Source organism: Salmo salar, chromosome ssa28, assembly GCF_905237065.1.
Source record: "Salmo salar chromosome ssa28, Ssal_v3.1, whole genome shotgun sequence".
NCBI classification, from domain to species: Eukaryota; Metazoa; Chordata; class Actinopteri; order Salmoniformes; family Salmonidae; genus Salmo; species Salmo salar.
In genome coordinates, this window is record NC_059469.1 from 2,798,965 (window position 1) to 2,812,345 (window position 13,381).

A 13,381-nucleotide genomic window follows, 5' to 3' on the forward strand; every position below is an offset into this window, starting at 1 on the left:
TATAATAACCTCCCTGACAATACAACCCCCAATGGATTCTACACACACACTGGAGTAATGACTGGAGCGCCTTCATCTCCACCATCTCCATCCTGTATCTTAGCAACTGCCTCTATATCTACAGGAAAATAATCCCACTAGATGTGAGCGACTAGGCAGGGGCTGACCACCACCACATCTCACGCTAGATCCCCATGCCCCACTGTCATACAGAATGTCCGTTATAGATCACAGCAGATCACATTGTCGCTGTATCTCCTCCCACTACTCTAGCCTGTCACCTCATAACCAACATGCCAATCAATCTCCACTAAGCCATGTCGTCCATCCAATTGTTGTTCCATCCTTCCCTGTCTCAGTGCAGTGCTACTCGGTGGTCCTCAGTCATGGTTTACGGTCTGTAATCAGATAGTAATCTCTGCTCGGCTGGCTAATGTCAAGCCCCCTTTACTTGCCTCTGTTCGCAGCTCCTATCTCTCAGATTCCTCCTATCCTCCAGCACATAAAACCCAAGGTAAACCAAGTCGCTTGATAAAGCCATGAAACGCAAGGGAGAATTCAGAGCTGAGTGGAGGGAAAATTCAGAGCTGAGTTGTGGTGAGCTGTATTGTGCGCAAGGGTGGTTGCAAAGTAAAGCTCGGGGGAGATGGGATAGTTGACCTCCAAAACACACAGGGCAGCTGCAATTCACACACACACACACACACACACACACACACACACACACACACACACACACACACACACACACACACACACACACACACACACACACACACACACACACACAAGGGCCCCTAGGGTGGTTGATTGACATGAGTGGAAGTGGCAGAAGTGGAAAAATCTCTCTCTTTCTCTCCCCTCTCTTCCCCCCTCTCATATTCTCACTTTCTATCGTCTTATTTTCTCCTTCTTTTCATCTCTGGCTAGAGTGACACAATGCCAGTTCTACACTGTGTATGCCAACGTTTCCCAATCTACTGTATTTGAGTTGTCGTCCACCAAAGCCTAAAGCAAATCAAATGTTATTGGTCACATGCACCAAATACAACAGGTGTAAACTTCACACTGAAATGCTTACTAATAATCCCATTCCCAACAGTGCAGTTAAAGAGTAAGACAAATAATAGTACTTTTGCTAAATAAAAAAGGAAATAGTAACACAATAAAAACAATAACGAGGCAATTTACAAGGAGCACCAATACCTAGTCAATGTGCAGTGGTTCGAGCTGGTTGTGTGGTTAGAGTCGAGTGAGTGTGCATAGAGCCAGTGCAAGGGAGTCGGCGCAAAACAACTAAGATAAAGAAAGAAACAATAAAGGGGGTCAAAGTAAATTGTCCGGGTATCCATTTGATTAATTGTTCAGCAGTCTTAGTAGAAGCTGTTCAGGTGCCTTTTGGTCACAGACTTGGTGCTCCGGTACTGCTTGCCATGCGGTAGCAGAGAGAACAGTCTATGACTTGGGTGCCTGGAGTCTTTGACATTTTTTATGGCCTTCCTCTGACACAGCCTGGAGTTGAGGTCCTGGATGGCGGGGAATTCAGCCCCAGTGATGTACTGGGCGGTACTCACCACCCTGTGTAGCGACTTGAGATCGGATGCCAAGCAGTTGCCATACCAAGCGGTGATGCAGCCAGTCAAGATGCTCTTAACGGTGCAGCTGTAGAACGTTTTGAGGATCTGAGGGCCCATGTCAAATCTGTTTAACCTCCTGGGATTGAAGAGGCGTTGTCGTACCCTCTTCACGACTGTGTTGGTGTGTTTGGACCACGGTAGGTCCTTAGTGATGTGGACACAGGAACTTGCGGTTCTCAAATCACACTTTGTAATGTCCCATTAAATACACAGAGCCGTGTCTCTAGCCGACCCACCATTTGAGAACAGCTGTGTATGTACAACATTACACAACATTATCAGTCAGCAAACAGACTTTTTTTTGCCTTGGAGGGAAACAGGTTGGCATGGATTCAAAAACAGCAACAGTGGTGCTACTATTGTACTAGCATATTGCTTGTTCGTGCGGACTCATTTAATAAAGACTGGCTGAGTTTAATTTGTGCTCTAGTAGGTTACATAATGACTATCCTTTTTTTCCATTTGTAAACAACATAGTATCAATGTCAGAACAGCATGAGTAGCTACAAATATAATGGTATTTAGGGCGAAGGAGTACTTGGCTCAGTATTTGTACTCAATTCTGTAGAGAGCTTGTTGAGGTCCTTGTAACCCTTTAGTGACCACTGCTCCTGATGGCGAACAACGCCCACACATACAGATGGATAGACAGAGAGACAGAAAGACTGACTGACAGACAGACACAAATACCCCCCTTCTACTCTCACCCGGAGGTCTCCGTTGGCCAGGTGTGGGTTGTGGTGACCGGAGTAGGTGCCGTAGACAGGCTCCTTGCAGTAGATCTTGATGACACAGCGGTCCTGGACGTCTCGTGGGTCCTCCAGCTCATAGAAGACGTTACGGGCCTCATCCTTGATGAGCAGGGCCGTGCTGGGGCACCTGAACATGGGCATTGACACCTGAGCATTTGACCTCTACATTACCTTTCGTTTACAATTTAATTACATAATAAAAATAAAAAAAACGTTTTTGTTTCAATTCATATGGTTCATCTGCATCTTATCAGCTAATGAATCTGATATTATCTTAGCGAGAGTATTATTTTTTTGTAAAGTCAATTGTTATGACAGTGTTATGTAGCCTTTATAACAGAGCATTCTAGTAGAGTGTGATAAATCCACCTGAGCATTGCCATGGTGAGCCTCTGGGGGAACATGTGGACGATGAGGGCCCTCAGGGTCTCCAGGCTGGTCAGCTCATGGGTCAGGTGCACCCTCCTCATCTCCTCCCCCAGCTGGAGGAAGAGAATGCCTAAGGGGGGGATGAAGGGAGGCAGGAGGAGAGGAGAGGGGAGAGAAGTATCATTTGACTGTAATGAATCAACACATGCACATGCTGTACAGTCAGGTCCAACATTTCTGGCTAAAATGTCCTTGTACTGGGTAAAGTTCATGATGCCGTTGACCGTAACAAGGGCCCTAGGACCAGTGGCAGCAAAATAACCCCATAACATCAAAGATCCACCACCATATTTTACAGTAGGAATTTGTTACAGTTGGTATGGGGTTCTTTTCTGCATATGCATCTTTCTTTCGAAGCAAAACCCATGGTATGTGCATGGCCAAAGAGCTACTGTATATTTTCCAGTCATCTGACCATAGCACCTTTTTCAAACCAAGTGCCAATGCCATTTACCAAACTCCAGGCGTTTACATTTGTTGGATGGCATGAAAATAGAACTCTTTGGCCATGCACATCTGTAGAAAAAATATGCATATGCAGAAAAGAATCAAATACAGTGCATTGGGAAAGTATTCAGACACCTTCACTTTTTCCACATTTTGTTACGTTACAGCTCATTCTAAAATTGATTAAATTAATATTTTTCGTCATCGATCTACACACAATACTCCATAATGACAAAGCAAAAACAAGTTTTTAGAAATGTTAGCAAGGAACAGAAATAACCTATTTACATAAGTATTCAGACCCCTTGCTATGGAGACAAAAAATGGAGCTCAGGTGCATCCTGTTTCCATTGATCGTCCTTGAGATGTTTCTACAACTTGATTGGAGTCCACCTGTGGTAAATTCAATTGATTGGACATGAGTTGGAAAGGCACACACCGGTTCATATAAGGTCCGACAGTTGACAGTGCATTTCAGAGCAAAAACCAAGCCATGAGGTCGAAGGAATTGTCCGTAGAGCACCAAGACAGAATTGTGTCAAGGCACAGAAAAATGTCTGCATCATTGAAGGTCCCCAAGAGCACAGTGGCCTCCATCATTCTTACATGGAAGAAGTTTGGAACCACCAAGACTCTTCCTAGAGCTGGCCAAACTGAGCAATCAGTGAAGGAGGGCCTTTTGGTCAAGGAGTTAACCAAGAACCCGATGGTCACTCTGACAAAGGTCCACAGTTCCTCTGTGAAGATGGGAGAACCTTCCAGAAGGACATCCATCTCTGCAGCACTCCACCAATCAGGCCTTTATGGTAGAGTGGGAGACAGAAGCCAGTCATCAGAAAGAGGCAAATGACAGCCCGCTTGGAGTTTGCCAAAAAGATTCTCTGGTCTGATATAACCAAGATTGAACTCTTTGGCCTGAATGCCAAGCATCACGTCTGGAGGAAACCAGGCACCGCTCATCACCTGGTCAATACAATCCCTATGGTGAAGCATGTTGGTTGCAGCATCATACTGTGGGAATGTTTTTCAGCAGCAGGGACTGGGAGACTAGTCAGGATCGAGGGAAAGTACAGAGAGATCCTTGATGAAAACCTGCTCCAGAGCGCTCAGTACCTCAGCCTGGGGCAAAAGTTCACCTTCAAACAAGACAACAAACCTAAGCACACAGCCAAGACAAAGCTGGAATGGCTTCGGGAACAAATCTCAATGTCCTTGAGTGGCTCAGCCAGAGCCCGGACGTGAATCCGATCGAACATCTCTGGAGAGACCTGAAAATAGCTATGCAGCGACACTCCTCATCCAACTTGACAGAGTTTGAAAGGATCTCTTGAGAATAATGGGAGAAACTCCCCAAATAGAGGTGTGCCAAGGTTATAGCGTCATACCCAAGAAGACTTGAGGCTGTAATCACTGTCAAAGGTGCGCGAACAAAGTACTGAGTAAAGAGTCTGAATACTTATGTAAATGTGATATTTGTTTTTATACATTTTTATAAATCTGCAAACATTTCTAAAAAACAGTTTTTGCTTTGTTATTATTGGGTATTGATGTAGATTGATTTAATCTATTTAGAATAAGGCATTAACGTAACAAAATGTGGAAAAAGTGAAGGGGTCTTAATACTTTTCGAATGCACTGTACCTACATTTACTGTAAAACATTGTGGTGGTTCTTTGATGTTATGGGGCTATTTTGCTTTCACTGGTCCTGGTGCCCTTCTTAAGGTCATTGGCATCAAGAACTGTACCCAGTACAAGGACATTTTAGACAAAAACCTGGTTGCCTCTGCCAGGAGGCTGAAACTTTGCCGCAAGTGGATCTTCCAGCAAGACAATAACCCCAAGCACACAACAAAATCCATAAATAAATAGCTAATTGACCGCAGAATCAACATTTTGCCATCTCGGTCTCCGGAATTGAATCACATTGAAAACCTGTGGTTTGAATTGAAGAGGGCAGTCCATAAGTGCAGGCGAAGGATATCAAGGATCTGGAAAGATTCTGTATGTGTAACGGTTGTCGTCGGAAGTTGAAGGAGTCGACCAAAGCGCAGCGTGGTAAATGTTCATGATTTTTATTATACAATGAAGCACTCGAACAAAAATAACAAAAACGAAAAGTGCACAGTTCTGTCAGGTACAGAATACAAAACAACTACCCACAAACACAGGTGGAAAAAGGCTGCCTAAGTATGATTCCCAATCAGAAACAACGATAGACAGCTGCCTCTGATTGGGAACCCTACTCGGCCAAAACAAAGAAATATACAGCATAGAATGCCGACCCCACATCACACCCTGACCTAACCAAATAGAGAAATAAAACGGCTCTCTAAGGTCAGGGCGTGACAGTACCCCCCCCAAAGGTGCGGACTCCCGGCCGCAAACCTGAACCTATAGGGGAGGGTCCGGGTGGGCATCTACCCTTGGTGGCGGCTCCGGTTCGGGGCGTAGCCCCCGCTCCGCCTGCTGATCCCTCCGCTTTTGTGTCACCGGACCGTGGACCGTCACCGGAGGAACCGGACTGTGGATCATCGCCGGAGGCTCTGAACTGGGAACCCCCGCTGGAGGTTCTGGACTGCAGACCGCCGCTGGAGACTCCGGACTGCGGACCGTCGCTGGAGACTCCGGACTGCGGACCGCCGCTGTAGACTCCGGACCGCCGCTGGAGACTCCGGACTGCGGACCGCCGCTGGAGACTCCGGACTGCGGACCGCCGCTGCAGGCTCCGGACTGGGGACCGTCGCTGCAGGCTCCGCGCCATGGATCGTTGCTACCGGCTCCACGCCATGGATCGTCACTGGAGGCTTCGTGCCATGGATCATCACTGGAGGCTTCGTGCCATGGATTATCACTGGAGGCTCCGGGCCATGGATTATCACTGGAGGCTCCTGGCCATAGATTATCCCTGGAGGCTTTGTGCCATGGATCATCACTGGAGGCTTTGTGCCATGGATCATCACTGGAGGCTTCGGCCCATGGATCATCACTGGAGGCTTCGTACGTGGAGCCGGAACAGGTCTCACTGGACTGGGGAGACGCACTGGAGACCGGGTGCGTGGGGCTGACACAGGATATACTGGGCCGTGGAGGCGCACTGGAGGTCTGGAGCATAGGGCTGGCACAACCCGTCATGGCTGGATGCTCACTTTAGCCCGACAAGTGCGGGGCGCTGGCACAGGACGAACTGGGCTGTGCAGGCGCACTGGCGACACAGTGCGTAGAGCTGGCACAGGATATCCTGGACCGAGGAGGCGTACTGGAGACCAGGAGCGCTGAGCCGGCACAACCCATCCTGGCTGAATGCTCACTTTAGCCCGACAAGTGCGGGGCGCAGGCAACGAGCGCACCGGGCTGTGAATGCGCACCGGAGATACGGTGCGCATCACCGCATAACACGGTGCCTGACTGGTCACACGCTCCCCACGGTAAGTACGGGAAGTTGGCTCAGGTCTCAACCCTGACTCCGCCAATCTCCCCGTGTGCCCCCCAAAAAATTGTTTGGGGAGCTGCCTCTCTGGCTTCCGTCGTTGCCGTGACTCCCGATCTCGTCGCTGTTCCTCCCTCGCTGCTTCCACTTGTTCCCATGGGAGGCGATCCCTTCCGGCCTGGATCTCCTCCCACGTCCAGGATCCTTTGCCGTCCAGGATGTCCTCCCATGAAATATACAGCATAGAATGCCCACCCCACATCACACCCTGACCTAACCAAATAGAGAAATAAAACGGCTCTCTAAGGTCAGGGCGTGACAGTTTGGATGAATGTTCTAATATCCCTCCCAATGTGTTCTCCAATCAAGACATACTTTTTTTAAAGGCTCAGTGCCATTATCCTCGCAAAGTGAGGTATTGAAAGGTAGTGAAAAGAGGGGTGACAATAACTTTTACCCTTATCTTTTAGAGAAAAAACAACATTACTTGTTCAACATAATATCTTTCTCTGAGCAATTATTATTAGTATCACATAATATAATTTCCCAATTTTTCTGAGCATACAATACATACAATATATTTATACAAAATATACAATCTAATTTATTTTATGCAGCATATTTTGCTCATCTTTGTCAATAATTTGGGACCTGATTGTTCACGCAAACACTCACACACTGATCTTCTACACACAGGACAGAGGACAGAGATAATAATCTCACCTGTATGCCGGGGCTTTTTCAAAATGAATTTGTGACTCATTCGAAATAGAATCACGTACACACTTAGATCTGTAATTAGCCAAATATTGAGAATGTGATCCTAATACCTCTCGTGAATACGAATAGAACTACCTTGAGAGCTAGCGTATCTGCAACCTCAAAGATGGCACAGATGATGGCTGCTACCACTGTGGTTAATATGACCGTGAAATGACCCTGATATGACCCTGATGTGACCATGGTTGTTCTGACCTGGCGCGCGGAGCTTGGCCTGGCTGGATGAGCGCGCCAGGGGCAGGCTCTGGCGGAGGCGGTTCATGCGGTTGAACCCGAGGGGAACTTCAGCCTCAGACATGGTTTCCAGACTCTCAGCCGAGGCAAAGGATACTCTGCTGGCCTGGTCGGCTAGAGCCGGCTGGTTGGGGTTGGACCGGATCACACGGGGGGTACGGGCCTATGGGATAGAGGGAGAGACAGATTGATACAATCAAAACGGCAAAACGACAAAAACACAACAGCAAAGCCACACAGCTGCTGTCAAATCACCACACACAAAACAACACAACCACTGCAAAAAGGCAAGCACAAAAACACAGACAAGACAACACGACCACTGCAAGAAAGACAACCAATAGCACGAGATAAAACCACCAGACACAACAAAACAATCCCAGACAGAGAGGCAAAACAGCATAGCAGTTTCCTCAGGATGAGACAACTGCATAAAACACAACGACGCAGCAGCCACCAAAACGGTTGCAATAAACATATCTTACAAAGCTCCCAGAAAATCTATTGACGTGTATATAAATATCTATTATTAACGCCATGTAAATCATGTGGTCTTGAGTGTTTAATGCCAGATTCACCAGTATCAACTCCACAGAGAATTAGAGGAACCAAAAGAACACTGACTTCAGAACTTGCTCTCAACTAGTTTACCTGGTTAAATAAAGTTGAAAAAAAAGAAGAAAAAAAATGACTTCACCTGCCCAATTTGAACCACAGAGGGAAGACGAATATGTGAGGAAATATGAGGAAATGGACCTCTCGTTACAGCAGCGCATTGCAGGAGTCGCTAGAGCAGGTTGTTTATAATGAATCCCTACGGACAGACATTTTCCAGCCCAAAGACTACACTAATGAGCTCTGACAGTTCTCTGTGAACACTGCTCACATTCACTTATGCATTTGTTGTCTTCCCAACCACCACAGTCGGGCCTGCTTTGATTTGTTGTGCCAGCAATAGGCACACCCAAGCTGTACATGGGGGTATACTCACACATACACACGCAAATACATACAAACACACACACGCTAATGCAAACACACACACACACACACACACACACACACACAAATACATGCACATACAGAAACACACACACAGTAGGTGAAGATGGACACACACGCACGCTTGCACACACGTTTGTCATGAATTGAGTGGGATGACAGGTTGCAAGTGGTGCCCCTCATTTGTGTTGAGATGTATGACATGTGTGTGAGCCAGAAGCGGTACACCTTCTGCTCCTAACATCCCACAAGCGTCAAGCTGTTGAGCAAAGAAGTTGGTGGCACGAGGGAATTACAAAGTTTGTGGTTAGTCAGCTGTAGAGAGGAAGTGGGGAGCAGGGGAGGGAGAGGGAGAGCGAGAGAAAGAGAGAGAGAGAGAGAGAGAGAGAGAGAGAGAGAAGGGCAGAGGGAGGAAGCCTGAGACTGGAAACATACAGCAAGGGAGAAGTGTGAGGAGGGAAGGTGTAGCAAATAAGCATGTGCAAGTGTTTATGCAGGTGTTTGCGAGCAAGCCCGTAAGAGCGCAATAGCCACTTGATGTTGAGCCCAAGTGAGGGAGACCAACAAAAACGAGAGGAAAAGGCGTAAAGTGCAATATGGTGGTTGACTTCCGCTCCGCTTTCTCCTAATTAGTTCTCATTTCAGTGTGAAAGCAGCAGCTGCGGAGAGGCTCAGAGGGCAGGCCTTCTCTCCAGGTGTTCCTGGGAACCAGAGGACAAGCTCGGCTGCACTCTGTATGCCCACGTTTTATTCCCGCTGCGTCTGTCTACATTAAGAGCTGCTATTTTCACTGGGATAACGGCCAATAAACCTCTACACAACCATCCTCTTCCACAACACACTCCGAGGGAGGACAGGGGAGGAATCGGGGAGGAGCACCTGGGAATGTGGTTTCAAAACTGAAAATCTCAGGCGAAATACAAAAAAATGTTTTGAAGGGGATGCCTGGAGATTTCACAGTAGTGAATTCCTCAAGAGATTTTTTCTCCCAATTCCACCCTTGCCCTCGTCAATCATAAACAAGTTTCTACCTATGCAATCAAACTTTGATAGATACTGTAATAAAGGTCTCTTCTAATGAATAAATAACATCTGAGCCGGTCCGACCGTTATAAGTCAGTTTGGTTGTCGGAAAACTATTATGATCTGTTGTGACAGTGTTACGTCATTATGTCAACAGCCTTACGAAGCCATTATGACTGCTGGAGAAGAACTAGCTTGTCCTGTTACCCCATGACCTCATCTATGTCTTATAAAGCCATTCTGTCTAATGCATTTGCCCTTGGTTTATAACAGTGCTTCTCTCTTCTGACTCCTGCTAAGGCGCTGTAATCTTTATTGGAGATCTCATGGGCTTTTATAAAGCCATTTCTTTTATTACTGAAAATACAAAGACTATATTGCATCAAATATCAGTCATGGTGCGGTCAGTGTTATCTGTGTCAATAAGAAGAACTATGCAGATGGCTAACTCTTCCATTATGAGGAGAAAATACCAAAACAATACAATTTATGACACTGGACAACCGTATAAGCAATATAACTGCAAATCAATCATTTGTCAAGTAACAGGCAACACGTTTACTGATAAGTTTAGTAGCAGCGAGAAAGTGTCACTCATTTGCACAATAATTTCTTACCTCTATGTTCAGCATCTTGGTCCCTTATTGTGGGTCTCTGTATGACTATACTGTTTGTCTAAAACTATCAACTGTCTAAAACAATTTCTTCACAATCCTAAGTCTCCATCATTCGCTTTACTGTATCTCTACCAGAATGTCATCACGTTGGTATTATCTGTGCAGATGCTGCCTTAGTCATCTCTGTACCCTCCTCTCTCTCTCTCTCTCTCTCTCTCTCTCTCTCTCTCTCTCTCTCTCTCTCTCTCTCTCTCTCTCTCTCTCTCTCTCTCTCTCTCTCGCTTCCTCTTCTGCTTTTTCTTCTTTTCTCTCTCTCTCGCTCTCTCTCTCTCTCTCGCTCTCTCTCTCGCTCTCTCGCTCTCTCTCTCTCTCCAGTCTTTCATGTACTGCTGTATAGTTACATTGCCCTTGGTCTGTTTGACCATCCTTAAACTCACTATATTACTGTTTCCCCTAAGTCCTGTCTGTCCAAATGCCAATACCTCATCACAGATTTCTCACCACCGATTGGCTGGCTTTGTCAAACGTGGATTTTCTCAGATCAATAAGCAATGTATGTGATGATTGACAAGGCAGCTGTGCACAGCTGTGCCACCCACGCCCCCTGAATCCCTTCCCCACCCTTGTCTCCTCCCCCCTGTGGAACTCGGGCAACCCCCTCCTATTTGATGGCCATTAGCACCATGCAGTCCTGGCATACCATTCCAGTGAGCTCTGTAATTGGGGGATGAGTCCCATCTATACAACTCCCTAAAAACGAATACCAAGGAGTCATGGACATCCTGATGGGGCAAATCCTAACCACAACCGAAGTCACATTTTCACTTAGCATTGATGTCAGTGGGAGACTAATTTAAAATTTGACTGACGTGGGGATTCACCCCTAAGTTGCTTAACTGAACTGAATATAAAGCCTTGAAGAAGATGTTCATTGATAAGCCATAGTAATAGTGTTGTAATGGACAATAAAGTAAAGTAGTGTATGCTTTGGAGTTAGGCTAGCCTTTGACCTCAGTGTCTTTGGGCTATGTGTATGAGCACAGGTTTGACCTGCACAATCGAATCATATGATGTACAATGCAGTGGTGTAAAGTACTTAAGTAAAAATACATTAAAATACTACTGATGTTGTTTCGTTCATTATTTTACTATTTAGATTTTTGACAACTTTTACTTTTACTTAACTACATTCTTAAAGAAAATATTGTACTTTTTACTCCATACATTTTCCCTTACAACAACTCCTTGTGCAAACATGGTATACATAAAGCCGATCTCGCCTCATATAACATTTATCTAATTACAGTTACATAACAAAGCAGTTACTTTTCTGAGGATTTTTATTTTGCATCTCCAGTGTAAAAGAAGTCCTTAATAAGTTCTCATTAAATTATTAACTTAAGCACCAAACATTGTCTTTGTCTTGGCGAATCATAGTCAAGCACTTGATAAGTGATTCTGACCACGTGCCACAGCATAAGGCAGTCGCTAGGGGAAACATGGCAGCCGCTGGCATCCTACGCCTTTTAGGGCTGTAAAAAACACCAAGCAGGCCGTTCTCTGAGATATCAGGGAATAGTAATTTTCCACCCAATGTCATATCAACACACAAACAGCCAAAGACAACAATAGCAGCTGTCCAAATGGTTTAGCTACTGAGCTAGCCATAGGACCCCGAGTGTCATGGATGGTCCAGGGATTTCATCTACGTGAAACAGCGTTTTTGTTGTTGCTATTGTTGTTGGTGGTGGTGTGTGTGTGTGTGTGTGTGTGTGTGTGTGTGTGTGTGTGTGTGTGTGTGTGTGTGTGTGTGTGTGTGTGTGTTCAACTCTGCTTCTTTGTTAACCCAGCTATTACATAACGTTTCTTAGTGCTTGGTGAGAGTGTGGTTGTCCTATGGTTATTTTGCATACCACCTTTCACAACTTTCTGTGAATAGTGCAGGATAGTTGCTTGGCATTGGAACATTCTCAGCACATTTACAGAACTTGTCAAAAAATCTTAAATGTTTTGGTATGTCTTTACTTTAACAGAACATTTCCTAAATGTTCAAACATGGTTACATTTCATTTAAATGTTGGCAATGTTCTAGCAACATTCTCCAACTGATTTCACATTTGGAATGTTCTCAAATTGTTCAAGAACGTTAGGAAATAATGTTCTTCTGTGGGAATTTCAGTACTTCAGCAAAACGTTACCTATAGGTTTCCTCATGGTTCTATTAAAAGTCATGTTCTCAAATTGTTCTGAAAACGTTACAAAAACGTTCCATAAAAACCCCAGGAAAACTTTAGTAATGTTCAGAGAATGTTATAAGAATGTTCTTTAGAAACATAAATTCAAAACTCTCTCTATCCTATCTTGTTAAGTGTGTTCAGGTGTGTTGGCCCACTAATTGGACACACATGATCTTAATGAGTACTTGTTGAACAGCTTTGTATGCGTAAAAAAAACATGGCATGCTAGCTTCATCGTGGTGGCGCAGTGGACGAATTTCATGGATGGAGAACAGAAGATTATAGGTTTGAATCTCACTGATGCCGTTTCACAATAAAAAATGAATGCCTAAGGAAATTCATTTTCATGTGTCCTATTTGTCTCCAAAATAAGCTAGCAATGTTATTAACAGTCCAGTCTTTTCGAAACGTGGAGTGAAAGTTTAAGGAAGTTATTAAAAAACCTCCAAATAATCTATCATTTCCATTCTCAGAGCGTCAATATAAACCTCACAAGAAAGGACCAGAGTAAAACGTTCTCAGAACCTCCCCGCAACCTAAAAATACACTTTCCCAGAACAGGCAACACTTTCATGTGTTCTCAGAACATTTAAAAATGTTCCGTTTTACCGGTCAGGGAATGTATAACTTTGTTCCCACAACCAATGTGAAACCAAAAACACATGTTCCCACAACTTCCAAGGAACCAAATGTGCTAGCTTGGAAGCCACTTACAGAATACCTAACAATAGCTCCTGCATTGAATCCATTTTCTTTGGTGAACAGCTCTGGATGAAAGGAGTCGAGCTCAAGGA

The 13,381-nt window shown here is 45.1% G+C and overlaps 1 protein-coding gene across 8 annotated transcripts in view; it reads right to left on the reverse strand.

Moving 5' to 3' along the window:
• Nucleotides 1–13,381, reverse strand: part of LOC106589319 (SRC kinase signaling inhibitor 1) — a 49,425-nt gene that overhangs the window by 11,795 nt on the left and 24,249 nt on the right. For all 8 annotated transcript variants that reach the window (XM_045710321.1, XM_014179121.2, XM_045710320.1 and 5 more), the window contains 3 exons: nt 7,670–7,871; nt 2,759–2,888; nt 2,345–2,516 (listed from right to left, as the gene is read on the reverse strand). In XM_045710321.1, coding sequence (XP_045566277.1) covers nt 2,345–2,516; nt 2,759–2,888; nt 7,670–7,871 — 504 coding nt within the window. The remainder of the gene's footprint in view (nt 1–2,344; nt 2,517–2,758; nt 2,889–7,669; nt 7,872–13,381) is intronic.